General features: G+C 47.1%; 12 protein-coding genes across 12 annotated transcripts; 7 read left to right on the plus strand and 5 right to left on the minus strand.

Moving 5' to 3' along the window:
• Window positions 1–233: 233 nt before the first annotated feature.
• SERLADRAFT_413716 (uncharacterized protein) lies at window positions 234–2,702 on the plus strand (the record flags this gene model as incomplete). The annotated part of the gene is made up of 10 exons (XM_007315261.1): window positions 234–291; window positions 390–403; window positions 569–970; window positions 1,025–1,038; window positions 1,096–1,165; window positions 1,223–1,501; window positions 1,556–1,634; window positions 1,685–1,740; window positions 1,803–2,160; window positions 2,224–2,702. 10 exons carry the CDS (start codon window positions 234–236, stop codon window positions 2,391–2,393), a joined length of 1,500 nt encoding a protein of 499 aa, XP_007315323.1.
• On the minus strand, window positions 2,659–4,386 carry SERLADRAFT_460277 (uncharacterized protein; the record flags this gene model as incomplete). Its single annotated transcript, XM_007315262.1, is given in 4 exon segments — window positions 2,659–2,956; window positions 3,011–3,738; window positions 3,756–3,863; window positions 3,921–4,386. The coding sequence occupies 1 exon segment, from the start codon at window positions 3,716–3,718 to the stop codon at window positions 3,068–3,070; it is 651 nt and encodes a 216-aa protein (XP_007315324.1).
• Window positions 4,387–4,491: 105 nt separating this feature from the next.
• SERLADRAFT_460279 (uncharacterized protein) lies at window positions 4,492–6,004 on the plus strand (the record flags this gene model as incomplete). Its single annotated transcript, XM_007315263.1, has 7 exons — window positions 4,492–4,520; window positions 4,544–4,847; window positions 4,907–5,043; window positions 5,106–5,183; window positions 5,232–5,388; window positions 5,444–5,494; window positions 5,548–6,004. The coding sequence occupies 6 exons, from the start codon at window positions 4,545–4,547 to the stop codon at window positions 5,644–5,646; spliced, it is 825 nt and encodes a 274-aa protein (XP_007315325.1).
• A 99-nt stretch (window positions 6,005–6,103) lies between these two features.
• On the minus strand, window positions 6,104–6,362 carry SERLADRAFT_340847 (uncharacterized protein; the record flags this gene model as incomplete). The annotated part of the gene is made up of 2 exons (XM_007315264.1): window positions 6,104–6,234; window positions 6,293–6,362. Coding segments are annotated over 2 exons (201 nt in total), but the record flags the coding sequence as incomplete, so codon positions are not given.
• Window positions 6,363–6,637: 275 nt separating this feature from the next.
• SERLADRAFT_460287 (uncharacterized protein) lies at window positions 6,638–8,482 on the plus strand (the record flags this gene model as incomplete). The annotated part of the gene is made up of 4 exons (XM_007315265.1): window positions 6,638–7,223; window positions 7,276–7,766; window positions 7,822–8,009; window positions 8,065–8,482. 4 exons carry the CDS (start codon window positions 6,715–6,717, stop codon window positions 8,365–8,367), a joined length of 1,491 nt encoding a protein of 496 aa, XP_007315327.1.
• A 34-nt stretch (window positions 8,483–8,516) lies between these two features.
• SERLADRAFT_460292 (uncharacterized protein) lies at window positions 8,517–9,799 on the minus strand (the record flags this gene model as incomplete). The annotated part of the gene is made up of 6 exons (XM_007315266.1): window positions 8,517–8,891; window positions 8,950–9,150; window positions 9,206–9,294; window positions 9,354–9,457; window positions 9,510–9,656; window positions 9,715–9,799. The coding sequence occupies 6 exons, from the start codon at window positions 9,715–9,717 to the stop codon at window positions 8,587–8,589; spliced, it is 849 nt and encodes a 282-aa protein (XP_007315328.1).
• A 50-nt stretch (window positions 9,800–9,849) lies between these two features.
• On the minus strand, window positions 9,850–12,066 carry SERLADRAFT_460293 (uncharacterized protein; the record flags this gene model as incomplete). Its single annotated transcript, XM_007315267.1, has 4 exons — window positions 9,850–10,467; window positions 10,531–10,815; window positions 10,869–11,767; window positions 11,882–12,066. 4 exons carry the CDS (start codon window positions 12,012–12,014, stop codon window positions 10,021–10,023), a joined length of 1,764 nt encoding a protein of 587 aa, XP_007315329.1.
• Window positions 12,067–14,699: 2,633 nt separating this feature from the next.
• Window positions 14,700–16,428, plus strand: SERLADRAFT_406402 (uncharacterized protein; the record flags this gene model as incomplete). The annotated part of the gene is made up of 11 exons (XM_007315268.1): window positions 14,700–14,757; window positions 14,825–14,857; window positions 14,922–14,941; window positions 15,007–15,021; window positions 15,178–15,206; window positions 15,490–15,491; window positions 15,547–15,606; window positions 15,663–15,803; window positions 15,872–16,103; window positions 16,135–16,210; window positions 16,291–16,428. 11 exons carry the CDS (start codon window positions 14,700–14,702, stop codon window positions 16,426–16,428), a joined length of 804 nt encoding a protein of 267 aa, XP_007315330.1.
• Window positions 16,429–16,785: 357 nt separating this feature from the next.
• Window positions 16,786–17,456, minus strand: SERLADRAFT_406403 (uncharacterized protein; the record flags this gene model as incomplete). The annotated part of the gene is made up of 4 exons (XM_007315269.1): window positions 16,786–16,896; window positions 16,955–17,047; window positions 17,102–17,236; window positions 17,307–17,456. 4 exons carry the CDS (start codon window positions 17,454–17,456, stop codon window positions 16,786–16,788), a joined length of 489 nt encoding a protein of 162 aa, XP_007315331.1.
• Window positions 17,457–17,805: 349 nt separating this feature from the next.
• Window positions 17,806–19,353, plus strand: SERLADRAFT_435007 (uncharacterized protein; the record flags this gene model as incomplete). Its single annotated transcript, XM_007315270.1, has 5 exons — window positions 17,806–18,114; window positions 18,164–18,245; window positions 18,300–18,457; window positions 18,507–19,251; window positions 19,307–19,353. 5 exons carry the CDS (start codon window positions 17,806–17,808, stop codon window positions 19,351–19,353), a joined length of 1,341 nt encoding a protein of 446 aa, XP_007315332.1.
• An 844-nt stretch (window positions 19,354–20,197) lies between these two features.
• Window positions 20,198–23,817, plus strand: SERLADRAFT_360076 (uncharacterized protein; the record flags this gene model as incomplete). The annotated part of the gene is made up of 12 exons (XM_007315271.1): window positions 20,198–20,706; window positions 20,823–21,249; window positions 21,313–21,388; window positions 21,446–22,062; window positions 22,120–22,541; window positions 22,598–22,632; window positions 22,681–22,718; window positions 22,777–22,844; window positions 22,896–22,917; window positions 22,975–23,168; window positions 23,237–23,245; window positions 23,302–23,817. The coding sequence occupies 12 exons, from the start codon at window positions 20,198–20,200 to the stop codon at window positions 23,651–23,653; spliced, it is 2,769 nt and encodes a 922-aa protein (XP_007315333.1).
• Window positions 23,818–24,499: 682 nt separating this feature from the next.
• SERLADRAFT_460305 (uncharacterized protein) lies at window positions 24,500–25,160 on the plus strand (the record flags this gene model as incomplete). Its single annotated transcript, XM_007315272.1, has 2 exons — window positions 24,500–24,960; window positions 25,026–25,160. Coding segments are annotated over 2 exons (540 nt in total), but the record flags the coding sequence as incomplete, so codon positions are not given.
• Between the last annotated feature and the right edge of the window lie 131 nt (window positions 25,161–25,291).

Below are 25,291 nucleotides of genomic sequence, written 5' to 3' on the forward strand. Positions count from 1 at the left end.
AAATACCCAACGTTTTTATATTGGTCGCTGGTGGCTGTACCTCATTCTCCCAGTCTCGTATGATCGCTATAGTGCTCATTCTTTGTTACCTTGCTTTGCTTTGCTGGGCCCGTTTTCGAGGATAACGAGAACATTCACCCAAAAGCCAATGGACGGAGAAGAGAGGTCTTTTCACAAGCGCCTACATATGGCGCCAGGTACATAGGGTGGTTAAATGAGGAGATGTGGAAGAGATGGCAAGAGCTGCAAACCCTTCTCAGAAGAAATTTCCACCTCAAACTATGTTGATCGGTGAGTTACAAGGTAGGTTTTTTCACGTAGATTTATGGATAATTGTAACATGATCCCTGCATTGTAATCCTACAATCAAGTACGCTTTATACGGACAGGATCATTACCCAACGTAAGGCGCATCATGTCAGCAGGCAAATGATTACCGATACTGATCTGAGAAGGTCGGGAATAATGAGGGGTCGAGTTTGTGGTTATGTCGGAGTGCAAGTGGAGAGCATATACGAGTACTTAACATCCTTAAATCTCTCAATTTCTTTCGATATCTCTCCCCTAGCTCATCATAATGGACTTCCAGTTATTTCAGAATTCATTCACCGGCGACTTGGTTACTCCTGAGGATCAAGAATATGCTGCAGCAATCTCTCGATGGGCCATTAACTCTCAGCGAAGGGCGAAGATTGTAGCATTTGTGAAGAGCCCAGAAGATGTCTCCTTGGCCCTCGATTATGCCAGACGGACTAACTTGCAAGTTGCGATCCGTGGCGGAGGACACAGCCCATCTGGGTCATCTTCAAGTGATGGAGGTCTCGTTATTGACATGTCACGTCACATGTGCCACGCGAAAGTGGACCCGGAGCAGGGGGTAGTATATGTTGGCGGTGGTGCAACCTGGGAGGTTGTAGATAAGTCTGCGATCTTACATGGGCTAGCCACACCTGGTGGGACTGTCAACCACGTATGTTTAATCAAATCCATGCTCATCTCCGATCGTTGACTTATAGCTTTCTAGACAGGTGTAGGCGGGTGAGTCTATCGACAGATACAAAGTTGAATAATAGTACCGACATCATGATCTTCTAGGCTTACCTTGGGCGGGGGCTACGGATGGTTGTCTTCTGCTTTCGGTCTTGCCCTTGATAACCTCATTCAGGTATGTACCGACTTGTAGAAAAGATGATGCTTGATTTGAATGTCTGTTGGTATACAGGCAACCGTTGTTGTTGCAGATGGCTCTATCCTCACTGCGAACAAAGACGAAAACTCCGATCTCTTCTGGGGGATCAGAGGCGGAGGCTCTAATTTTGGCGTTTGCACTGAGTTCGTACTCAGATTGCACCCACAACGCCGCCGTGTGTTCGCTGGCACTCTTGTCTTCAAGCCAGACGTCTTGGAACCTCTACTATCTTTGACTGAAAAATGGTGGGCCAAAGAACCTTGCGAAAAGGAAGGCATGGTTCATGTGATGACTCGGGGACCCGATGGTCAAGTGAGCATGTTCTTCACTCGATATCATGTTCTCACAAGCCCACTCGATCGTAAGCCCTGTGTTGTTGTATTTTTGTTTTACAATGGTTCGGAGCCTGAAGGAAGAGCAACTTTTAAAGCTGTATTTGACCTAAGTATATATTTCATTAAGTCAGTAATGATTCCTCGCTTATACTGAATCTAGAGCCTTTGGTCGATACAACTTGTGAAATGCCATACGAAGAAGTCAATACTTTACAGGTAGGTCAAGGAGCTGTTCAGATGACGCTTGGAGCTGTACTTATCATGGATTACCTACACAGAATGCTGCCGCACCACACGGCCGTGCGGCCTACATGAAAGGAGTGTACCAAACTAAGCCCCGCGTCGATGTTATCTTGCAGGCATTTGACAGAATGGTGGCATTGTCCGAAACCCGTGACCTGGAAGTGGCTATTCTCATCGAGTATTTTCCGCTTGGGAAGATCACCGAGGTGACTAATGATGCGACGGCGTTCCGTCGTGTTCGTGCCGGAAACGTTTTGTCCCTAGTTTATTGGGATGAAGATACTCCTGATAATCAACAAAGAGCTCGAGACATTGCTTGGGAGTTGTCAAACATCGTCGTGAAAGGACAGCATGACTTATCTGAGGTAGACAACACTGGCTACGGAAATTATGGTATGTACCTCTCTCTTTTCTTAGCCATATGAGTCATCTAATCGCGTTATATGCTAATTACAGATAGCGACAAGGTTATTCTCACTGGTTCGCAAAGAACCGAACGGACTGCTGTAGGCGGAAAAGCCAGAGCTCTATTTGGAGAAAACTATCCTAGGCTTCAGGCCATCAAGAAGCGTTATGATCCTGATCTTACGTTCTCTAGTTGGTTTCCAATAATACCATCCGCATAACAGTGACACCTTCTACAGCACTCACTAGCCGTTATGTGAGCCTAATACCAATCTCATCGTTGACTTGTCTCTTGTTGTTTTTGTTTTGTCGGAAAATGTCACCTGGATACGATGTAAATTGAAAGCATTTACTAAACTTATCTATCAGGTGATACGGTCCTGATTTCATGATGTTGATGGTACAGCCCATTTAAATTTCCTCGGGTGAACCCTTTCGAGTTGACCTTTGTGGGCGTAAACACCGCTCTCTGATCACTCCGATTGCCTTGTATAATTCTTTGCATGCTAAAATAAATCAAGTCCAAAAATGTACAAAGTGTTTGCTATTTCTTCACTGTCCTTTCAAGTTGCCAGTAACACGTCAACCGTTTGATGAGCTTCAAGCGTTGACTAATCACAGAAGAAGAAAATCATGAATGTCCAGTTGGTATCATGCGAATATGAAGGTGATAAAGATACGTGAAAGTCATTAGCAGAAAGGTGTAAGTTTGAAATGGTGACACAGTCCGAAACTGGCGCCGCCGCAGTCGAGCGGACATGGTCACCTTTTTCAAAAAGGTGATCTGATAGATCCAGTCAAATCAGCTCGTATCATAAGAAGGAAAAATAGAACTAACCTAGACCAGTGTGAGTCATGACTGGGATGCGTGAGTACTTTTCTCCCCCACCTTAGATCATCTATCCACACATTCCAATACTTCATATATCCTATCCCAATCCAGCATATCTGAGGGCGAGAAACACATAGGTGAAGGGAGATGAGGTGCAGGTGTCGTACATGCTGTTGGTGCTAAAAGGGGAAACTGTGTGAGGGGTAATGGCGGTATAGGTGGCTCGTAGTCGTGATACGACGTCGTCCTAACGTCTATAACAAGTGTAGGACGAATGGTTCGTGCAGGAATTGGAGGAAGAGGACGAGGCCCTTTGGGTTTTTGACGGTGTGCTCGTCGAATATGCGCCTTGCGCTGAAGTGTGCAATCGGTATCTATAGAGAGTATACAGTTGTCGATGTATGAAGAGGAGGACGAGTATGAAAAGCTAGATTGCGTTGACTGATAAGACTTTTCAGAAGAGAGTGTGGACGCCATGGAGAGTGATCTGGAGAGGCTAGCCTTGGAATTGTAGAGCGAGAGGCTGGAGTCAAAGTCGTCGCTGCCCCCGGGAGTGCTTGGAGGACGAGGTCCGCGAAGGCGAGAGGGTCGTAGGCGTGGTAAGACTATAGGGAGAGGGCCTAGTGCATCCTCTGCCACTGGATGCATAGCAGGAGCTTGTGGGATGACAAAATGACAAGATGGGATCCTGCTACATAAATAAATCCGAGCCATAAATGCAAGGCTCGAGGCTTCGGACCCGGAACTAGGTCCGTTTCATTTTGGTATCCACCATGGGGCTCGGGCGGGCTCAGGCTGCCTAAAGAATGATTTCAGCGACCGAAAGCGCCTAAGATGCAGGCATATTGCTGTATATAGCCTAACAAAAGCGCTGTCGTGAGTAAGGACGATTGTGTTTGATCTGAACCAGACGTACGACCGCGGTTTTCCAGTGCAAATGCTTCCGATCTATAGCGGTTTGCGTGGCAGATGACTCCCTCGGTGACTACGATGGTAGCCGGCTAATAACTTCAAATATGTAGCACAGCGCCACGAATTAGGTCCATTGCTCATTCCTGATTTGCACTCAAGAACAGCCCTGTCACGGTCGTGTCAGACATCAGAGAGGAACGATAGAAGCGAATCGATGCGCTGTAGCAACACGGAGTTGCACACGATATACTTCGCGGTACTGCAAACGACAGCTCAGTGTCCAAAAGCACATGAGCTCTGAGATCTGAGCGCTACGCCATCCAGGAACCTCGGTGCGGTGTCTTGCAAAAAGCGGTCGGTGTTGCAAAACTGGAGACAAGGAGACCACCGATATGAAAGTTCGGGTTGTAAAAATGTTGGAGCAAGCGTTGGAGATGAAGTTCGCCGCACATATAGTGGTAGTCTTGACCAAGTCTTGAGCCACTGGCCATGGTACTCGCGAGACCTGCTAAATGGTCTCGCGGACCGTGTGACTTGGACCAATATACCAATGTGGCTGTGAAAAAGCCTGTCTCAGATACAGCTTGATCAACTCCTTCACATATCCCACAGACATTTCTTACCGCCAATGGGTGCACCTGCGAACGACATACCTAGCTATCCGACCTTGAATGAAATTGCACAAGATGAGGCCCTTGACGCGCTTGATCCCCTTAGACATTTGAGGAACGATGATCATGATACCTTTGGAGGCACCCATGGAGAACTTGAAGCTGATCCTGTAGTTCCCGCGCAACCCAGATCCATCTTCGATCAAACGCTGCACCTTTCTTTCTCAGATACGACTCAGCAAAACGACCACGAGATCACCATCGCACTCAAGGTAGACGCTTCCCCCGGATGCGGTGGAATCGCATGGCCAGCTGGCGAAGTTCGTGCTCTTTCTTCTGCACTGGCTCTCACACGAATCCGCTTTTTACAACAAACTAGGTGCTTGCGAATTATTTAGCACTGCGAGGCCGCCAATATATTGCTGGAAAGACAATCCTTGAATTAGGCAGCGGAACTGGCCTCGTCGGATTAGTTGCCGGTGTCCTTGAAGGCAAGGTCTGGATTACGGACCAAGCGTTTGTTCCTCTTCTCAGCTCTCCTTATCTCTTCCAAGACTTAGAAACGACACCCGCTCCAGCCCTCTGTTAGATATCATGCGTTGCAACGTGAAGATAAACCAGCTGCAGTCCTCAGTATCCGTGTCGGAATTAAACTGGTCCGTGCACTTTCCTTTCCTTGATACGTATGACCTTATCCTGCATAGGGGGGATCCTTTACCTTCGGACCTACCTATGCCAGATCTGATTTTAGCCGCTGATTGTGTATACTTTGAGCCCGCCTTTCCTCTTCTGGTACAAACATTGTCCGATCTAGCCACAGAGACAACAGATATCCTGTTTTGCTTCAAAAAAAGGCGCAAGGTAGGGTGATCCCATTTGACGAGCTTTTCGCTCGTCAACAAACTATTACTTTCAGGCAGACAAACGTTTTTTCGCTCTACTAAAGAAGAAATTCAGCTGGACAGAGGTCACCGAGACTCTATTTTTACTGATAGCAGTGCTTACAAGATCACTTGATAGATTAAAGATGACCCAAATCGCGATGTATATTCCCGCGAAGCTATCTCACTTCTCATGCTGTCGAAACGGCATTTAGGAACCGGACCTGTGCACAATTGATTCTCTCCTTCCTGGGTTTTCACGTTTTGCGCACGAGAGGGACGGAGGGGTAATCCGGAACGTTGGGTGGAGAGAGCGAGGGAAACATAAGCTCGGGCGGTGCACCAAAAGAATGTATTCACAGTGCTGCATATCATAGCTTCACCAAGACCACAAGTATGGGGAAATGTAGAAGGACCAATTAGATATTCATCATTTGCAAGTTTAGACATGCCACTTGGACAGATCGGACCTTGATATGAAAGGAATATCAGAAAATATGCTGTGCTCTATGGACAAATATCTTTGATATCATTATGAATCACGACACCAAACAACCAGTCAAAGTTAGACATACCTTGTCCCAGCTCATGCAGACATGATGAGATAGACATATACACTACGACTGAATGGTCTTTATCTGATAGATTGTAATAAGTGAACAAGTATTAGGAAATCGATCACTGCCAGGATTGCTCACTTGAAGACCGTGGATCCCTTCTATCTCCTCCTTTAGGATTTGAGTGACCAAGCGGTGTTGCTTTACGGTTGGTAGACCCTGGAACGCTTTGCTCGCAATTGTAATGGCGTAAAATGTGCCACATCCTCCTGAGACGCATTTGTTTGCAAAAAATCCTAAAGCTATGACGAGTACGACATAACGGACCTGAAACGTCTTGCACCAGCAACTCTGATGGAGAAAAGCGGTCGGTCAGCTTGTCATGTATGCTTTGCTCGCCTTCGGAGAGCTGTCGTGAGGGTGTTGATAGGTAGCGTGGAGAGAATGTACGTGTAGCAAGAGATGGTGCCAGTCTTCTTGTCAATGCAAACATGGTAGTGGTAAACGCAAAGTGAGTACACTCGAAACTTGGAGCAAGCCCTGACTAACCACGCAAGTCCGTTTTGGGAAATGCCGACGCGAGGCGCCCCTGTCACGTGCTCACACATACTGCATATGGACATACCGACGCTATCTTTCCGAGTGTTCCGACTCTCAGTCCGTTTTCTAGTCAAGGCTTCCAAACATATATCCTTCATTTCAGAATCTACAGTCACTTGCAATTGGTATTGGCTGCTGGACATCTCCAAATGCTCAAGACTTTTCTGGGAGCTGCAATACGCCAGAGACACTCGTGTGTGTTGAGCACTGGAAACAACTGTACAAGAGCTTTTCACATTGGCACCTCCCATGGGCCTAGCGTGAAAAGCGCATCTGGAACGATACGAAATTTACTTCAGTCTAGTGCTTTATTGTCGAAATCCTCATCATTCTCATCGCGATGTTACTCCGCACTTGCTCAACAGAAGGCTGTCATCGCCCGCCCACTCGAATCGCGTTTTTTCTCATCTAACGGTACTCACTCTGCTACAGCAGATGCGACACTTCCAGTCCTGGCCCCGCCTTCAGTAGCTCGGTGGCTTCTCTTTTCGTCTACTCTGGTTTTCGCCGTCATCGTTGTAGGAGGCGTTACGCGTCTCACAGAATCTGGTCTGAGCATAACCGAATGGCGTCCTATCACGGGTGTCATGCCTCCTTTGTCCACGGAAGCATGGAATGTGGAATTCGACAAATATAAGGGTACCCCCGAATTTAAACTGTGAGTGATGTTTCTACCTACATCTATGGTATCTAAGCTGTCGTTTATCCAGGATGAACCACTCAATTACACTAGAGGAATTCAAAAACATTTTCTACATGGAATGGGGCCATCGCATTCTTGGTCGTGTGATAGGGATAACCTTTGTCTTACCCCTTGCGTACTTTGCCTTTCGCAAGAGACTTTCCACTTCAATGCCTGCGAACCTCACTGGCATGGCAGTGTTACTTGGTGCTCAAGGCTTTCTCGGATGGTACATGGTTAAATCTGGTTTAGAAGACTCCCTAATGGACACTCCCGGCGCAGTACCACGAGTGTCGCAGTACCGCTTGGCAGCTCATCTGGGAACCGCTCTCGTTCTCTATGCTGGCATGCTCGGGACAGGATTGGCTGCTCTGAAGGATTGGAAGCATGCTAAATCAGGGATATGGAGCGGATCTAGAACAATGCTGTGGCAGGATGTGCTATCAAACCCAGTAGTGAAGAGATTCTCTAGGCAATCAAAGGCATTGACGACCCTGGTCTTTCTGACGGCCCTTTCAGGTAGGCATCTCTGTTGGCTCGCTTTGATTGCTTGTTGCCTACCTCCAAATTGTAGGTGCCTTTGTCGCGGGTCTAGATGCTGGTCTTGTGTACAACGAATTCCCATTGATGGGAGGACGTCTTGTCCCCCCTACGGACGAACTCTTCTCATTCGCATATGCCAAGAACCCTGACGGATCCGACGTATGGTGGAGAAACATTTTCGAGAACCCAACAACTGTCCAGTTCGACCATAGAGTACTTGTAAGGCATTCGCTCTTCCAAATTAGTAGACTGGGTGGCTAACGATCAAGGCTAGGCAATAACCACATACTTCAGCACAACCTGGCTCTACTTTCAAGCTCGCCGTCCAGCCTTACGTGCGGCGTTGCCACCACTGGCACGCGTATCTCTGACGGCAGCATTTGCGATGGTGAATCTCCAAGTGCTGCTTGGATTATCAACTTTATTGTACTTGGTCCCCGTTCCGATTGCTGCGGCCCACCAGGCTGGTAGCGTTGCGTTACTCAGCACGATGGTTCATCTGTTGATATCGCTCCGCAGACCCGGTGTGGCAGCACAAGCGTGGAGAAGAGCAACCGTACAAAAAGCGAAGCCCTAGAATACATCTTCATCTAACTAGTTTTTACAGCATCTCAAACTTACATCAGTCACCACTCATTAGAATGTAGTTACACGCAAGAATTGATAAACTTATCATCTCATCACTATCCAGTGAAACCACTGTTAGAATTCCCCGTGGGTCAGACTCATATATCCTGATATCAATATTCTTGAATGTCCGCTGTATTACATCAAGTTCAAATTCCTATTAGCACATCTATTCAGCCATTTGTACATCTTCGTCTGTAACAATTGTGGGTACAATTCCGGATAATCCTGCCAGCGCAGCTCTTGTAAGCACTGCTCCTTCTGACATGTCTTTGGGCACCATTGTTTTCAAGTAGACATCAACGCTTTGTCCATCCAAAATACGGAAATTCCCAGCAGGCGAGATACCCTTCTCGTGTTCGCCTGAGGGCCCAATAATGCCTATAGACGTGTTTTTGATGCTCAAATCTTTGTCCTGCTGAAGCGTCTCTCGTAGTGCATGCAAACCGTGTCGAATGAGATCCTCGAGTGAGCCTTGGGAAGTCGGGAAAGGTTAGGCAGATGAAAATAGACACGCAGAAGTAAAACATACAATCAGGAAAACTTTCATAGTGTTTCTCCAGATAAGTCTTTGCACTTTGGCTTCGGGCTCCGATCGACATGGCATAGTATTCATACGAATTTCCTGAAGGGGAGAACTCGTAGAGATGGGGTCCTGTTTGGTCTTGCCCGATAACCAGGAAACCGACACCATATGGCCGGCGACCGTACTCTTGAGTGTTGACTTGAGCCTCTGAGGATAAATCGTTATTATTACACAACTCTGCATCCATAGAACTAGGACCCACTATCAGCTATGGATGACACCAAACGGTTTACAGGCATAGGTCGGTTGAAGGCCATGCGGGAAGACATCGCCTGTTGGCGCATAAAGTTACTATCGGCGAGTAGATTGTCAGCGTAAGTATTGAGCACGCGAGCAAGGAATGAGCGCACCTTAGCACTCTAGCGTCAGATGTCAGACCTGCGATAGCGATTCCGATGTGATCGTCTATACGGTACATCTTTTGTTGGTAGGATGCTAGCTCTCCGGTGGAACGCTATAGAGCTACTCAGTACAGCTTATAAAACTTGACAACCAACTTAGCATACCTTTAAAGCCAGAAGAATAGAGTGTGTTTTGGATCGCAGACCAACAGCAGCTGACCCCTGCTTGACGGCTTCAAGTGCATATTCGACCTGATGAAGACGCCCTTGTGGCGAGAAGACTGTGTTATCTGAATCGTAAGTGTTTCTGAACTGTTCGGCGCTTTAGTAACCACTAAAGACTCCTTACACAGAAGATGAAAAGACATACCATGGTGGTAATATGCTTGATTGACAACCTTCCTTCAGAGGAATGATATTGCTACACGCACGTCTGGTGACGCGTCTAGGCGTATCGGATTTAGCATCGGGGATATCACATCCATCACCTCACGTGATTATGTAGTGTCTTCAGAAAATGCTTGATTATGTTTCTTCTGAATAATATGCCTAAGAGCAATAGGAGACTAGTAAAATGCTGTCTGTGCTTATATATAAGAATTGCGACATATCTACTGATGCTGAACAAGAGCACAAAATTTGAATGAAGAATGAAGAATATGAGCTGTGATACCATTTATCTTCCTCCTTTTTTCTCCACGCGCCACTCTTTAAATATACCATCGAGACTCTTGTATATGAGATGCGAGGGCAAACATCGAACAATCTCGCTCATTTTTTCTTCAGCTTCCACCTTTCCTTTCTGCCCCGATGCTTTCTCAGCATAGTCCACGCACATACGGAACATGGCAAGAACTGCAAGCGAAACATGCGTTTGCTGAGCGCCGTGGGCAGACCCTTGGGAGAGCGCTGAAAGAAGAGGACCTGAAACACTCGGAGCAGAGATAGTAGGAGCAGACTGTGAAAAGGGAGTAGCCCGTTCTCCTCGGACCAACCGTAGTAGAATTTCAAGGAGGTTGTCAGTCTCTGTCATATGTGTTTTGAGGAATCGCTGGCGTTCGGTTTGAAGGCCAACTGGCGAATTGACGGCCCAGCCATCAAGAACAGTCCAGATGGTGGGTGCCTAAATGAGAAAAAGAAAAACTGAGTGAGTTGTAAAAGAAACTCAATGTCAAGTGATGCGAACCGGATCAGGATCAACGACTTCAATTTTTTTCTCCCAGCCATCAGCGGCGTCTCCGGCAACCCAGAACATCCGTCCAAACATACTCTTTAGCCATTCTTGAACATCCCCAGATTTAACCCATTTCGGTTCGGATAATGGACGATCTGTGTCAAGATGGACGGTAAGACTTATTTTAGAAGGTATTGCAGCCTTCGAGAACGTAGGAATAGTTTTATCCGATTCCGAGGCATCAGAGAGTGTTTGTAAAGGAAGATATGACTTAGTGGTGTCGGAAAGACCCTCAATCTATAGGGAAAAATTATAAGAACGTATACTTTGTGCACAATGTAATCAAATACCAGGATGCCTTTCAATCCATCAGCATCGTCCTTTTCGACGGATATATGAACTTCAATACGGCCGTCAGACCGGAAAACCTTGAGATGATCGACTACTTCCGCATCCACAACAAGCCGCCTACTGCCGGCTGCATAAGATATTGAAAGACGATTGGCCGACGGGGTCTTGCCACTCTTCGTTATGGCGATGGATTGAGACTGAGAGGGATCACCATACGTTGAACTTGAAGAAGTAGAAAGTAGCGTGTTCGATGCAGGGGATGCAGGAGGTTCAGGTAAATGTTCTTGCTCCATAGAATCCGCTTCTTCTGGACCATCTCCTTTGTCATCGGATTCATCAGGTTGCGTAGACGATCCTTCTTGAGTAGGGTTGTGGCCCTCCTGGGTTTCCGTATCGGCAACTGTAGAGGCAATAGATGCAGAAGGTACCAGCGGTTTGGATCCTGAAGGGGACTGATGGGCAACCTGCGATTCAGAGTAGCCAACATCGTCAGCAGACTGTTTTCCACCATGAGGCACATTGGATGAAGTAACAGGTGTGGAAGTAGAAGTAGAAAGCGATGACGCAGAAGACGACGCGATAGAAGTCAAGTCAGCAACAACGGTAGAAGAACCAGAATGCACAATGTTATTGTCAACTAGCTGTGTCTCGACACCACCAGTGATGATAATGACTTCTTCCTCCTCTGAGGGAACAACGGCAGCAGTCCCTTCGCCCTGCTTGTCAGCAACGGCGGGGGATAACGGTTCAACACCAAGAGTATAAGGCACTGTAACCTCAGATTGCCCGACTTCCACATGATCATGATCCTCAGTATGCAGTGCATTAGACCGGCTGCGTGGGTCATCAATCGAATCTGTGGTATGATCATGCTCGTCCATATCAACAGCACGAGTACCTTGCGTAAAACCACAATTAGTTGGGTGAATGGATACAGCCGTAAGATGAAGCTCCTCCCATACAGGAGGCAAAGCAATCACCGGGAGCAGATCGAGACGGTCAAAAGACTTACCATCATCGTTCTGGTTCATCGAAACATCGACATTGGAGTCGTGAGCATTCTCAACCTCGCTCACATGTAATATGTCCGTATCTTCTTCACCTTCGGCATCAGCCTCGCCGTCGTCTTCCGCTATAGCAGCCATCAGCCAATCACCCTCACTGACGGTTTCTGCAACACTAGGAGCGACACTCCCCCTTCCGATGCCATCCATATCAATGCTAGCAGTATCGCTTAACCCGCTACCCATCTGAGGAGGGGGAGGACGCTCCCGACCTTCCTCAAGGTCTCCATCATCGTCCTCCAATTTCTTCCGCTTGCCTTTGCGCGAATCCATAGGAGTACCAAGAGAGAATGAACTGTTATGAGGAATGGGATGAGAATCATCAGGAGACACAGGCGTATGGAAATAAATGCGAATCCGGGATGGTGGAGGCGTAACAAAAGAAGATGCGGATTCCACACCAACCGCATCAACTTCTACACCATTCGCTGCACCTGCGGCAGGATCTGCACTACCTGCTTTATCAGCAGTATCCGAACGAGATGCCACGTCCACCTCTGTGACTTCATTTTTGACGCTGATATTGGAAGCGTTGGGAAGATCAGAAGCCACTTCCTTTACCTCTGCCTTGACACGTGACGGTTTTGAGGACAACGTCCCCCAAGTCCAACCCAGGTCAGGCATTTCAAGGCCCACAATCTTAAAGTCTGTGAGTGTGCGTCTGTTCTCATCTTTCTTACCACTGCTTCCAAAGCTGGAAGCTGCGGCGCCATCTCTGGTTCCAAACACAGTACTCCCTCCATCGTGCCTTCCTCGTCCCGATGCATGACCTTGTCCGCGGCCGCGGAAGGTAGAAGTTCCTTGATGATGTCCACCAGCATTGAACGACCCACCTCTGCGGTTATGAAAATCTTTATTATTTCCAAAGCCTCCCCTTGATCCATGGCCTCGCAGTGAAGCTCCTGCTTGCATTCCCCCTCTTCCACCGCCATTATTCATAAACATGCTGCCACCCCTACCACCTCTACTGGGCCCCATACCCCCTCTGTTACCTCCCATTCCCGCTCCCCTTCCGCCCCGTCCGCTGGCCACATTTCCGCCCCGTCCGCCCCCGCCACCTCTTCCACCACCAAGAGGTACCTGGTTCACTCCTGGTGCACCGCCACGTCCCTGACCTTGCATTTGCCCTTGCCCATACATACCCATCGCTGAGGGACCATTCTGGGGTGCCGGAGGGGGTTGAAATTGAGGTTGGGGTGGTGGGGGCCCTAGCTGACTCCGTTGATTTTGATGTTGATTGTGATTAGGCCCATCGAACCGCTGGCGCTTTGCCGGAGGTAAGTGCTGTGGGGGAGTGTGATGTAGGTTATGATTGTGTCGCGGCTGTTGGGGTTGCTGTTGCTGCTGTTGCTGTTGCGGGTAAAACTGTTGAGGTGGTGGCATCTGGTGCTGTTGAGGTGGTGGCTGATATCCAGGCTGCGAAACCATAGGCTGGGGTGCTTGGGGAACATAAGGCTGCTGGTAGGTCACTGAGGGCTGATACGGGTTGTACTGTGGCTGCGGGGGAGGGGGTGGAGGTTGCACGACGGGTGGAGGAGGCTGATAGTGTTGCTGTTGTACAGGCTGATTTTGCCTTTGTTGCCAATGAAGATTTTGCTGTCCCCCGTAGCCATAGTTTGCATACAAAGCACTCTGTTCGGGGGAAGGTCGAGGATGCTGTGGGGGTTGCGGTGCACTCCATTGTGGGTTGTATGCGACAGTAGCTTGTTGCTGCTGTGCTACTGCAGCTGCCCAATAGGCGGAGTAATCTGGAGGAGCCGTTGGTGGTGGTCCTGGGGGGAGAGGAGGTTGGGGAGGATTGTAGCTGGGTTGCGGTACAAATGGGTTTTTATTCATGACGGTCAAATTTTAAGAGTCCGCCAAGTGGTATTGGGAATATCGATGGCGACGACGACAGCAATGACGACGGAAAGGTTTCTCTGCGGCGTTGAGAACAGCAGCGAGGACGAGGACGGGACCAGCGGAGAAGGAAAACTGCTCTGCTTATGTAAATTCTACAAATCAGGTAATATGTAGAAAACGTAAGGATTCAGTACAGGCTTTTAAAGTGTACCCTCCTCTTTGCCTCCCGAAATATCATGATGAGCTTATACGATTTCGAATGCAAGCCATGCAACGGGAGAGGGAAAGTGCGCATTACCTGTGAAAACCTGACATGTCGTCCCTCGGCGCTTAGCTGTCATTGACGTATCACTCGGTGCTGTGTCGCTAGTTCCTTGCCAGTGATGGTAAAGTAACCCAGCAGCTCCATAACTAACACGTCAATGCGTGTTCGGCTTTAGGCCCCCCATGGTAGGCGAGGATTCTGCCTTCCCTGTTACCTCTTCTGATGCGAGTTGCTTGTATACATATTCCGGGAACTCTCACTAGCAACATGTCGAGGCGCCAATACCCAATCATCAGATGAAAGTAGCTATAGTAAGTTGCAGTGGGACAGCTTTGATTCGGGATATCATGTCCACATCATCACTCAAGCCAAGGCAAGTGCCACGGTCGTATGTGACAGGTTTTCTCACTGAAAGTCAATGTCATCAGCCTGGTGGTGTGATTAAATAGGATCGATTCGGAAATGCATCAACACTGATGGCGAGGACAGATACCCTGATCCATCCCTTCTGATACCATCTCAATACTTACAACCTGAGGCACGTCTCTATTGGTATACTCTCACCCAAAACGATATTTATTGCCGACTCCCCGAAAGATCTTGGTTCGATCCCCCTCTAGATCAGCTGTACTTCTCGATTCTTTATACCTAATTTAACCATGGCCCAGTTGCTCATGGATAGCTTAAATTCTCTACAGGCGACTAGATATTGCCAGCGTGGGCCTTTAAATCATGTTCAAATTGAAAATAGTGACTTTATTGACTATTTCTCTTCGTGGTTCAGTTGCAGTCGCCGTCGTCGCCGTATATGATCATGGTACGATTCCAAATCAAAATTAGTGGGCTATAATTCCACCTTACATTGTTCTAACTCGTAACAGCGCTTACTTTTCGGAGGGAGGTACGTGCTTCTGGCCAACAACCCTCATCTCAAATTGAATCTCTATTGCCTTTTTATTTGTTAAGGTGGACTTGGTGTGGGTACGTCGTACTTAAACAATAGGTGCAACTTCTGCAAGCTGTTTCTAAAGTGCATATGTAGAAAAAGCAGTGGTCTCTCATGACGTTTTTCTATCTTACAGTACGGTATCACGACCTCTGCAATTGCTTTCTTACTCAAACCTTACTCGACACTAGTCTAGATACATGGGTGATACCATTCTCATGTAAGTTTGTGGGCTCCCTGGATCCATCAAGCCACTCACCTCAATATCGACCATCGAAAGTGCTAGTGCTGTTTGTATGATAGGTCGTTTATGGATTTGATTGGAGCTGATGCGATCCACCTTACAGTTCTTGTCAGCACTTCCTTTTCCAGTGCAGTTAGTAATGATCCATCTATTTTAGCAGTCACATATACTAAAGAATGAAACAGTTGTATGTCGCTCTTCTTTCTCATGAAACGTTTATGGTTTAATCAAGAGTTCGTTGTTTCTGAAAACTGTACAGTTGTAAGTGGTCTGTGATATAATGCTATATCTAATTACTTACCCCATATGTGACCAGGCTTAAAAGCATTTCAGTTTCAAGCATGGGGTAGCTGCGTAGTCCACTGGTCTTTACAAGGTTTGTCCTCTTTCTCGTTCATTTTAGACCCTATAAAATGCCTCGATGTTCGTAAGGTAGTTTGCAATTACGCATATATGCCATGTATCGGCGTTCGAACCGTCTTCTATTGGCAATGTTTGCAGGCTTTCTGGTACAGCTTGCTGCCACTGCCACACTTCTGGCAATAAACCTCCGTTCTGGAGGTCCTACCATACGTAAGTCCACGCGTTCATATCTGTCACACATGTACGTGCGTTATTTTACTGACATTCGTTATCCGCAGCCACGTCTGAGCCCATACCGGGTCTTCCTTGGAAGATGTGTGCTGAATCACGGCTCGGGGGAAGTATCACGGCCATATACATCCCGATCCTGTCCTTCGAGTTTATGCTTTTTGCTCTTGCACTACGCGCAGGTATCACCCACATGCAAAACATGCGACAAATCGTGGGGAAATGGGAAGCTAACTCGTTGATGAAGATACTCGTGAAACATAGTATCTTCTATTTCCTCCTGTGCGTATCTTGCTTATCTTCTCGGTGAAAGTCCTAAAGCCTTGAACCCCATCATTAGCGTCGTATCGGCGTGTGCCATCGAAACGGCTTTGTGGCTTAGCCTCCCGGTGAGTGAACGCTCTTGGCGTCTAGGGGTCTCATCCTGACGCATTTCACGCGGCTTTGACTCTGATTGTGTTTGGTGTAGTCAATATATATGGAAATTTCTGAGGCTTTCGTTATGGCATCGGTGGTGATAGCAGGAGCACGCATGGTCATCAACTTCCGCGAGGTCGGAGAGAGCCATTTTCATCACGAAGTCGACGCATTTCAAGAACATTTCTAACTACCGGATATCTCATGGTGGTACGAAGACTCTCACTCCCGCTGGTATTGCATTACTTCGTGTGTCTATTTGCGCATAGAGTTAACCTTTAGAACGGGAAGTGTGATATGCATATGACGATGATACACACATATTAATGATAAACAAATCGGTATTCGTATACAGTAGTTTAAGGAAATACACCAGCTGGCTTGGAACAATGTATACATTTGGGATACATGCGTGTGTATGTAGAGCTACAAAAATGAATAGGTAGAATGAAAGTCCAGGAGAAAAAAGGTCCACAGAAATAATCAATCGTGATGAATGGAGGGCTATCTACCAAAGTTCTACGGTCCATATGGGTTTGTTATCTGTTCAGTGAGCACCCGGAACGTCACTTGCATTAGGTGCTGGAATACCAAGACTGGTCCCAACCGCCTGGTTCGGCCTCTCGTGAATTTGAGATAGTCTACTTTCTCGCTCGTGCTAAGTTATAGCAAGTTATAAAGAAGACGGACTCGTATATGAAAATTGAATAACAGACATTATGTATTTCCTTCTGTTTAGATATCTCATTGACGCGAGTGACCTTGGCCTCGAGAGCTTGTTTAAGCTTCACGTCCTGCTGCTGTTTGACCTAATAAAGCCTGTTGAGCAGTGATAACTTGAAAAGTGTATGTAGCAAAGTTACCTGCGCATCGGTTTGTGCACTATGTAGATTCGTAACAGCCATATCATGGGCGTGCGTCGCTTTCTGCAGTGACTTCATGGCACTTTGCTCCTTTTTCTCCGTTTTTTTCAGGGTCTTCTCCGCCTTGTAAGCTGCCTGGAGTGAAATCGAGCAAATTAGCGGCCTCAGCGCTGAGCAAGTGAGCGGGAAAGACGGTAGGTCTCACCTTGCTCGCTTTAGATTCAGATTTCTCGGTAGCATGCAAGTCTTTCAGCGCATGTTGGAAGTCCTTCTCCTCACCCTTGCCTTCTTTCTCGATGATCTTCTCCATTTGCTTCACGGCTTTAGGATCCAAGGGACCGGCGGTACTGGCCATAGTGATTATTGAGTATGTCGGATACGATGGAATGATGAGCTGGGGAGTCGGATGGAATGCTGCATACCTCAACAATTTGAACTTTGCACATGATTTCTAGACTCCGTCGTTCAGCGTCGTCTTCGACAGTAGCTATTTCCCCCCTTTCCACTTTGTTCTGCTTCCCTGTCAATTCCAAAGTGTTCCCAATCCCGTCTTTGAACCTGCAAAGTTCAAGTTCTTGCTCGGCTGCCAGTGATTGATGTTACTGGTTTTATCTCCTTATCCGTCTTGTCCATTGTCGATAAATCCTAACGCTTTTTCACTCTTCCACGTGATATCATTCACAATCTGACTGTCTAATAACATCATGTCTCGTGTTGAACTCGATAACGACGCAGAGCAATTCCGTGTGGTCATACCGCTTGCCAAGAAGTTACCTCCAAACCCACATATCGGACCCGGGCATGAGGCCTGGGTTCGAGCACTCGCACCACCGTCTGAAACAGCACAAACGGACAGCGAATGGTCTCCAGAATCTAGAGTTGACAAGTCTCTTCGACACCGCCTTCTTGCCTGCGATCAACGGTCTTTCTTGACGGGCTCTGCAGTTGCCGATCTGCAGGCTGCCCACATAATCAACGCCGTTCGTCACAACGCGACGCGAAAGAGGGAGGTGGTGAGTATTCATGTTCTACATATACGCAATGTTTGAAGTCCTGTTCCAGGAGGATTATCTTTCCCAGCAGCGTCTCCACCCTCCCTCCATAAACCGATTCCTTTTGGATAGCTCCGCCAATGCAATTCTCTGTGAGTCCACTGAGCAACAGTTTCCATCATTTGACGAATACTTCTTATTTCCAGTGGAGGCCAATCTTCATACTCAATGGGATCTTTATGGAACTTATTGCTTTGTTCCGGCTGAAAGTGATGCAATCGCCATGCTCGATGCTTTACGGAAGTCCAACGAAAAGTGGGCGGAACATATCTTTCCGGCCGAAGGTGTCATACGGCCTCTAGACGTATGTTCTTACTTTGTCTATAATAATGGCTCTAACGAATTGTCTACAGGTATCGAAGGCACCTTTTTGCAGACCGCAGTGGGACTTAATCATCCTTCATCCTCATGCGCTGCTCCCGGATGGTCTGGCGCTAGGGATCGCGAAGAATCGGCGCTTTTTCGTCAAGGGGCAGTATTTTCCGCCGGCATCCGAGGTAACTTGGACATGGTGGACTGCATCTGGTGACCGTCTTTGTTCGAACTCGCCGCCGAACGAACCTCTCGCTCCCTTCTTTGCCATGGATGTGCGTGCCGACTTAGAGATGCCAGCTTTATCTTCTCTCGCCATGGTTATCAATGCGCATTGCAAGTTGCAGCAATTCATACGGGATAATAGCACATCTGCTACTACTCGGGTGCAGAGGTTCGCGCGACTAATATCTGAGTTGGTTACCGAGATATTCTTCGTGCCTGATGGATACAGTGATGTGGCTGCGCGTGCACATTCTTTTCAGGTAGTCCAGCATGTCCAGAGTATGACTGGTACCTTTCCCTCTCAAGCAATACAACCGGCAGGACAGTCTTTTGGGGAGGGATACAAATTTGAGGTGTACCCTGCTTATGGAGCAATGGGGGAAGCTCCAGCACCATCCGGAGAAGATAGGTCTCCCGGCGCAGTGGAGTGTCCTGAGACCCCCGACGAAGATGGTCTTACTAATTCAGAGTTCCGATTGGTTTCTGAAAAAGCTCGCGATCCCCGCCTCGACGGCAAGCAGCGTGCTGATGCGGCGATGATGATGTTATTCGGAACTCATCGTAAGTACATACATGACTGCTTGGCTTTCCAATATCTGACTCTTCGTGTCGGTAGGGTATGCGGATCCCTACGTGCATGGAGCTCAAGCTATACATGATTGATGTACATGTTGCTGACTTTGAGAAAAGTTACTTATTGCCTGCTGGAAAACCCACCGATTCTCCTTCAGCTACCCTCCTTTTTGTGCAGAATCCATCGTGGACGCTAATGTCAGTTTTCTTCTATAGTGGTTGTCTTGACAATGAAGCGAATTTGACGAAGAACCAATTTTTCTATTCGTGACTAGTCTCTTGTTGGGCTCTTGCGAAAATGGCATATAAAAGCCAAGCTTTACCCAGACTCCTCCCCATCCACTGTTTCGACGTTCAGAATGTATGGAGACAGTTGATCGACTTTATACAAGTCTAATTGGTCGAGACTTCATAGACACGCGGCGGTCACGCTCTAAGATCTGAGCCCTAGAGCTACAAACATAATCCGCAGAATGAAAATCCAGGGGAGAAAAAGGTCTATATTAAATTAGACATAATTAATCGTGATGCATGGACTGATATCCACTAAAGTCTTATCCTACGGTCCACATATGTTTGCTTTGCTTGTCTTCCAGCCGAAACGCCACTTGCATTATTAGTCCACTATGATCTGAATCATCTGAATCATCAGTGATTGCATAACCTGTTTTTCTACCTATTGTTTTGCGTTCCTGTCAATTCTGTCTTTGTACCTAGAATTCGGTGATATCCTGAATTTCGAAGTTATTGTGGAGCGATTGACAGCTGCCAGTGGTAAGTGATGTGACTCTTCTTATCCGCCTCCGTCGTCTAAAAATCCTGTTCTGGTCTCACGTACACTCGGGCTATTTCCTATGATATCGTCCACAATCTGACAGCAGCACGTGGAAGAGCACCAGCTGGGAAAGCATCGAAAAATCTGATATCTCCAAACATGAAGGACCGGCTCCAACCTCCGCCTCGCCTTGGACCTCAAGACCCCGTTTTTACGGCAAACGAAGATTTTGTTCGTCATTTACCTTCCCCTCCTTACCGAACCGTCACCAGCACATCCCAGGTTGTCCTCGAGTCTTCTCCTCAGGACACTCCCGCATACCGTTCGCAGGTTAATCTCATGACTGATATCGAGAAGAGCCAAACACCTAATGGGGATTATAATGAAAAGCGGCGTTCTCGCCAATTAGACGCTGAAAATAACAAATCTTCGAACCAAAAACCAACTGTACACTACCCCGACGACATAAACGATGAACCAGCACCAAGTTACTTCAATAGTCCACCGAAACTCGAGTCACGAACGTCCTCTGTAGCTGGAACCGATGACGAGGAAGAAGATGGAGATGACTTTGACTGGAGTGGTGAAGAGGATTTGGTGGAGCAAGAAGCTAATTTTGAGAAACAAATGGGCGTGAAACTCAAGCCAAGGGGATGGGGTATCGCAAGGTCAGTCACTAACCTTTACCAGTGTTTCTGCTCCCTTCCGAATCTCGTTAGAACCCAAAAGGGCGCATATATGCTGATTGTCTGAATATATACCGTATCTGACTTCAACATCATAGGGTCCTCACTGTTCTTTTTTCATCGCTTATTGGATCCACCTTTCTTGCGGGTATCCTAGTGGCACCTGCCCTCCTCGTACATTTCTTCTGGTACAAGCCTCACCCAACTAATCACCGGCGGTATGTCAAAGACAACGTTGAAGCATGGCTTTTCTGGGCGGCCGCCAACGTCGTCATCTCCTGGTACCTAGCTATGATCGTGGACATCATACCCGTTCTTACGCGTATCTTCATTTCAATCTCCTGGGGTCATGTGTCCGAAAGAATTAAATCACGCATGGAATTATATGACTCCATCAAGGATACCTTCAAACCATTACTATACGCTGCAAGTGCCTGGGCAAGCTGGATCATCTTGTTTGCGAATATATTCCACTTGTACGATACCAATCGTTCACTTAGCAGTCCAGCTGGGTACACTGACCGAGTGAGTGTGATGATGATGATCTCGTGTACCTTGAAGTTCAAATGACATATAATCGCTGGTCAGGTCGCTGAAGCCATAGAATTCTTATTTTTCCTATCTCTAGTGATCTGTGCTCAAAGAATGTTGTCTCATGCCATAGGTTAGTTTGTTCAAATCATATATCAAATTTTCTCTGACCGCTCCTTTCGGCATATAGCCTTTGCTTTTCATCGTACCGCCTTCAAAGAGCGTATTGAAGAGGTGAAAAAAGCACTTCATGCTATCGAGAAGCTTCGCAACTACCGCCCTAAAGCAACGAGTCGCCACCACCACAGGTCGGGTGGCGGTCACAGTCAAATGTTTTCCTCTTTTGGTTTCCCTTCACCTTTCAGCGAAAAAGAACATTTCAATCTCTTAAATAGTCGATTACGTGCGGATAGTCCCGATGCATCTCGAGGTCGAGATGGGGATGATGATGGGGATGACGAGGGAACTAAGGGAAAGAAGGCAAAAGGAAAACATAAGAAGCCTACAACAAGGGTATATCATAACCTCAACGAGTCTACAGTTGGAACTCCAATGTCGGAACTACCCTCTGCCACTCGCACCCCTCCTGCGTTACACTCGCCAAAGGATAAAGACTCACCACACAAGTATCCCCCAACGCCAGGTCGGAGAAGATCATTTGATCCACATGAAGAGTCTGAGGCAGCATTTATGCAGGCAGCGAGGGCGATAAAGACGGCGGTGTTGCACGATGCAAGAGGTATCAAGGGTGGGAACGATGAACTTGGTGGATTAACTTTTAGCGTAAATTCGGCACACGAAGCAAAGGTAAAGCTTTACGCTGTCGACGATTTATTGTGGTCTAAACTTATCTGTTTACCCAAGCGTTTAGCCAAGGCCATATACAAGACCTTCAAAGATCGTAGACGATCTTATCTTATCACTTCTGATTTCAATCCTGCTTTTGCTTCACATGATGAAGCCAAGGAAGCGTTTCGCGTTTTTGACAAGGACGACAACGGTGATATTTCGCGTGCCGAAATCAAATCTACTCTGGTTAAGGTGTACAAAGAAAGAAGATTTCTTTCGCGCAGTATGCGTGACGTCGGCGTCGCGTTGAAGACGCTCAATACTATACTACTATTATTTGCGTTTATCATCTTGTTCTTCATATCCTTGAGTGTTTTTGGTGTCAATGTTGACCAGTCATTAACAAGTGTCTACTCACTTGGAATCGCCGCTAGCTTTATCTTCAAAAATTCGGCCAGCAATGTATTTGATGCTATCATGTTTTTATTTGTTACCCAGTACGTGTTTTCCGTTGTTATGCAGTTCTCACTTGTCTTCTAACCCTCTTCGACAGTCCCTTTGATACGGGCGATCGGATTCTCATTGACAGTGAGGCTTTCAAATTCACTCCCAGTGCTTGTTGCTTAGTGTAAACAGCCGACAATCTTGTTGTGAAGAAAATGGGTTTATTTGCGGTAAGGGTTGTTCAATGATTTGTTTGATCGTATTCTTATACAACTTTTGTCGATCAAGACCGTATTTACTAGATCGGATGGTACAGAGACGTATTATTTTAACAGCCTTTTATTCACAAAATTCATGTAAGTTGATATGTATCCTACCTGCATATTTACTGACAGAAATCGTTTTAGTACGAATATGCGAAGAAGTGACGTAAGTCTGGACTTTAGGCTTATGAACAGGTAGCAGAATCTTACCAGATTGACACAGAAAATGACCGAAGCGTTGACAATGCAAATTGCTTGGCGCACATCCTTTGAAAAGCTGGATGCCCTCGAGAAGTATTTAAACGAGTGGCTAGCAACGGAGGAAAATCGATGGTTCCAGCCAACCACCTCGATTACATTACAGAAGATCGATTTTCAAAGACATTTAGAAATCACGATCACTATCCCTCATAACTCGTACGTTTCTTTAAGGTGGAAGCGACAGCTAACTGATCATTTTTATTTGCTTTCCTCATTGTTTATAGGACATGGCAGTAAGCCCAAGAATCTCAACATCATTGTAACTGTGCTAATTTCTTCCTACCTATAGGGACTGGGGATTACGAAATACTCGTAGGACTGCTTTCTATGCTGCTGTGCAACATTATTGTCGACGTCTGGACATTGTTGCATACGAGTCGCCTATTCCTATTGTCTACGCTGATAATGTTACGCAGAAGTACATGCCCCCAAGTCCAGGCGGGGTGGAACATGATGATGGTGCCCCTGGAGATGCGTCCAGCAGCGAAGTGTATGCAGGAGGTGCGGCAAAGAAGAATATGCTAGGATTCATACCTCCAGAAGACAAGGGTGCATCTTTGACTCGTGCTCGTAAAAGCAGAAGTCGGAAAGTCGCGCTGCGGGGTGTTGGAGCTGATGGTGCTGACGGTGGTGCCTATTGATCGTATAGTATTCATTTCACCTATGCAGAAACTGCACACATGTCGAAGTTGCTAGCATCATTTACAGTCCAGACTACTTATCACTGACATGGTGGGGACCTTTGGCATACTGTACTACAACCACCATATCATGTCGTCGTGAATTATACTGGTCTTAGATTACTTACTGTGCGCTGACAGGCAATGAATTACCAGGAAGTGGAGTGCATTACTCCATATACACATGTTGACAATAGAACCATAGTGGCTGTCAACTTGAATCGGCTCTTCGCTTCCCGTCGTTCTTGTCAAAAGTCTTTGCTGTTACCTGTTGTAAATCTATTACACTGATAACAGTCACAACGTTGTCTTCTGTTTTCTCCAGGTGCATCAATTGCAATGGACGACTTGCACGAGGTTAATTTTGAATGGTACGATGGTCTAGGCTCAGAAGTGTCAAGTATTTGTGCTAATCTTTCTGGTCATAAAAGGCCTGGGATGGATGCAACGGACGTCATCGTCACGGGCACTTTTGACCAGGTACGTACCGCTCCATCCAAAGTTGCGCCATTGCGAATATTAACCTGCTCCATACAACTTAAAAGTGGTCATCTTCAATTCATTTGACCAAAGATCCTTCCTCTTTTCAAGGAAAGGTTAGAATTCCCTGGGGAGAGAAAATCGTCTACAAATTCATAGTTGATGGTAATTGGGTCACACACAGCGACCATCCAATCGAAGCAGACTCTTCCGGGAACCGCAACAACGTATACACCGCTCCTCAGAAACCGGAACCACCTACTCTTGAAGCACCGCCAGTCGTGTTACCACCGCAGGTTCTGGACCCCACTCAAGGAAAAGACTCCGCAGATATCAGTGAAGAGCCATCTGTCCCACAGGTTACGCACGAAGCAACCCTTGTCATGGTTGAGGAAAAGTTGCCCCAAGTTCCAGGTTCCACAGAGTCGGGTTCAAATGGCACCGTCATACCGCCAGAAGCATCGCCCCAGGCGTCTACAGACGCTGGCAACGTTGAACCGGCGTCGTCAGTCAGATCGACTGGCAATGTGGCAGAACCAGTGACTTCGGTTACAACTGACAACGATGTAACTAAAGAAACGACATGTACTCTGCCAGGAAGTTACCCCTTTTTGGACGAGGAGCTCGAACAAGCTACGGAATCTGGGACTTATTCCGAAACAGCTGCACAAGTAGTTGGTACCATGCGAGGTGGGACAAGTTCTGCTGTGCAGTATATTGCAGCAGGTTTGGGTCTAGGGGCAGCTTCTGAAAATAGTACTGGTGAAAGCGACGCGACGAAAGATAAGGTGATGTTCCCAGACACGAGTAAGCTCCATATATACTGAAATTGGCTGGCTCTTCTCTCTCCCAGGTTCCAGTTGAAGAACCCACCTCGTCTACCAAAGAAACTCCATCATCCACATCAGAGCACGAGCCAGAATCCGCTCCCACAGTGCCGATGTCTATAGTTCCATTAGCTCAGCCTGTTGACAATGCAGAAACTACGGTAACTTCGGGGGAAGATGCTGAAAGCCTTTCTGAGACACCCAAGTCTGAGCTGTCAGCCCCGCTTGTCTCAGAGAACGGCGATGAACCATCTACGCATACTCCCGCGAAACTGCAAGACCCTGAGCCTTC

This window comes from Serpula lacrymans, assembly GCF_000218685.1.
Source record: "Serpula lacrymans var. lacrymans S7.9 unplaced genomic scaffold SERLAscaffold_4, whole genome shotgun sequence".
Classification (NCBI taxonomy): Eukaryota; Fungi; Basidiomycota; class Agaricomycetes; order Boletales; family Serpulaceae; genus Serpula; species Serpula lacrymans.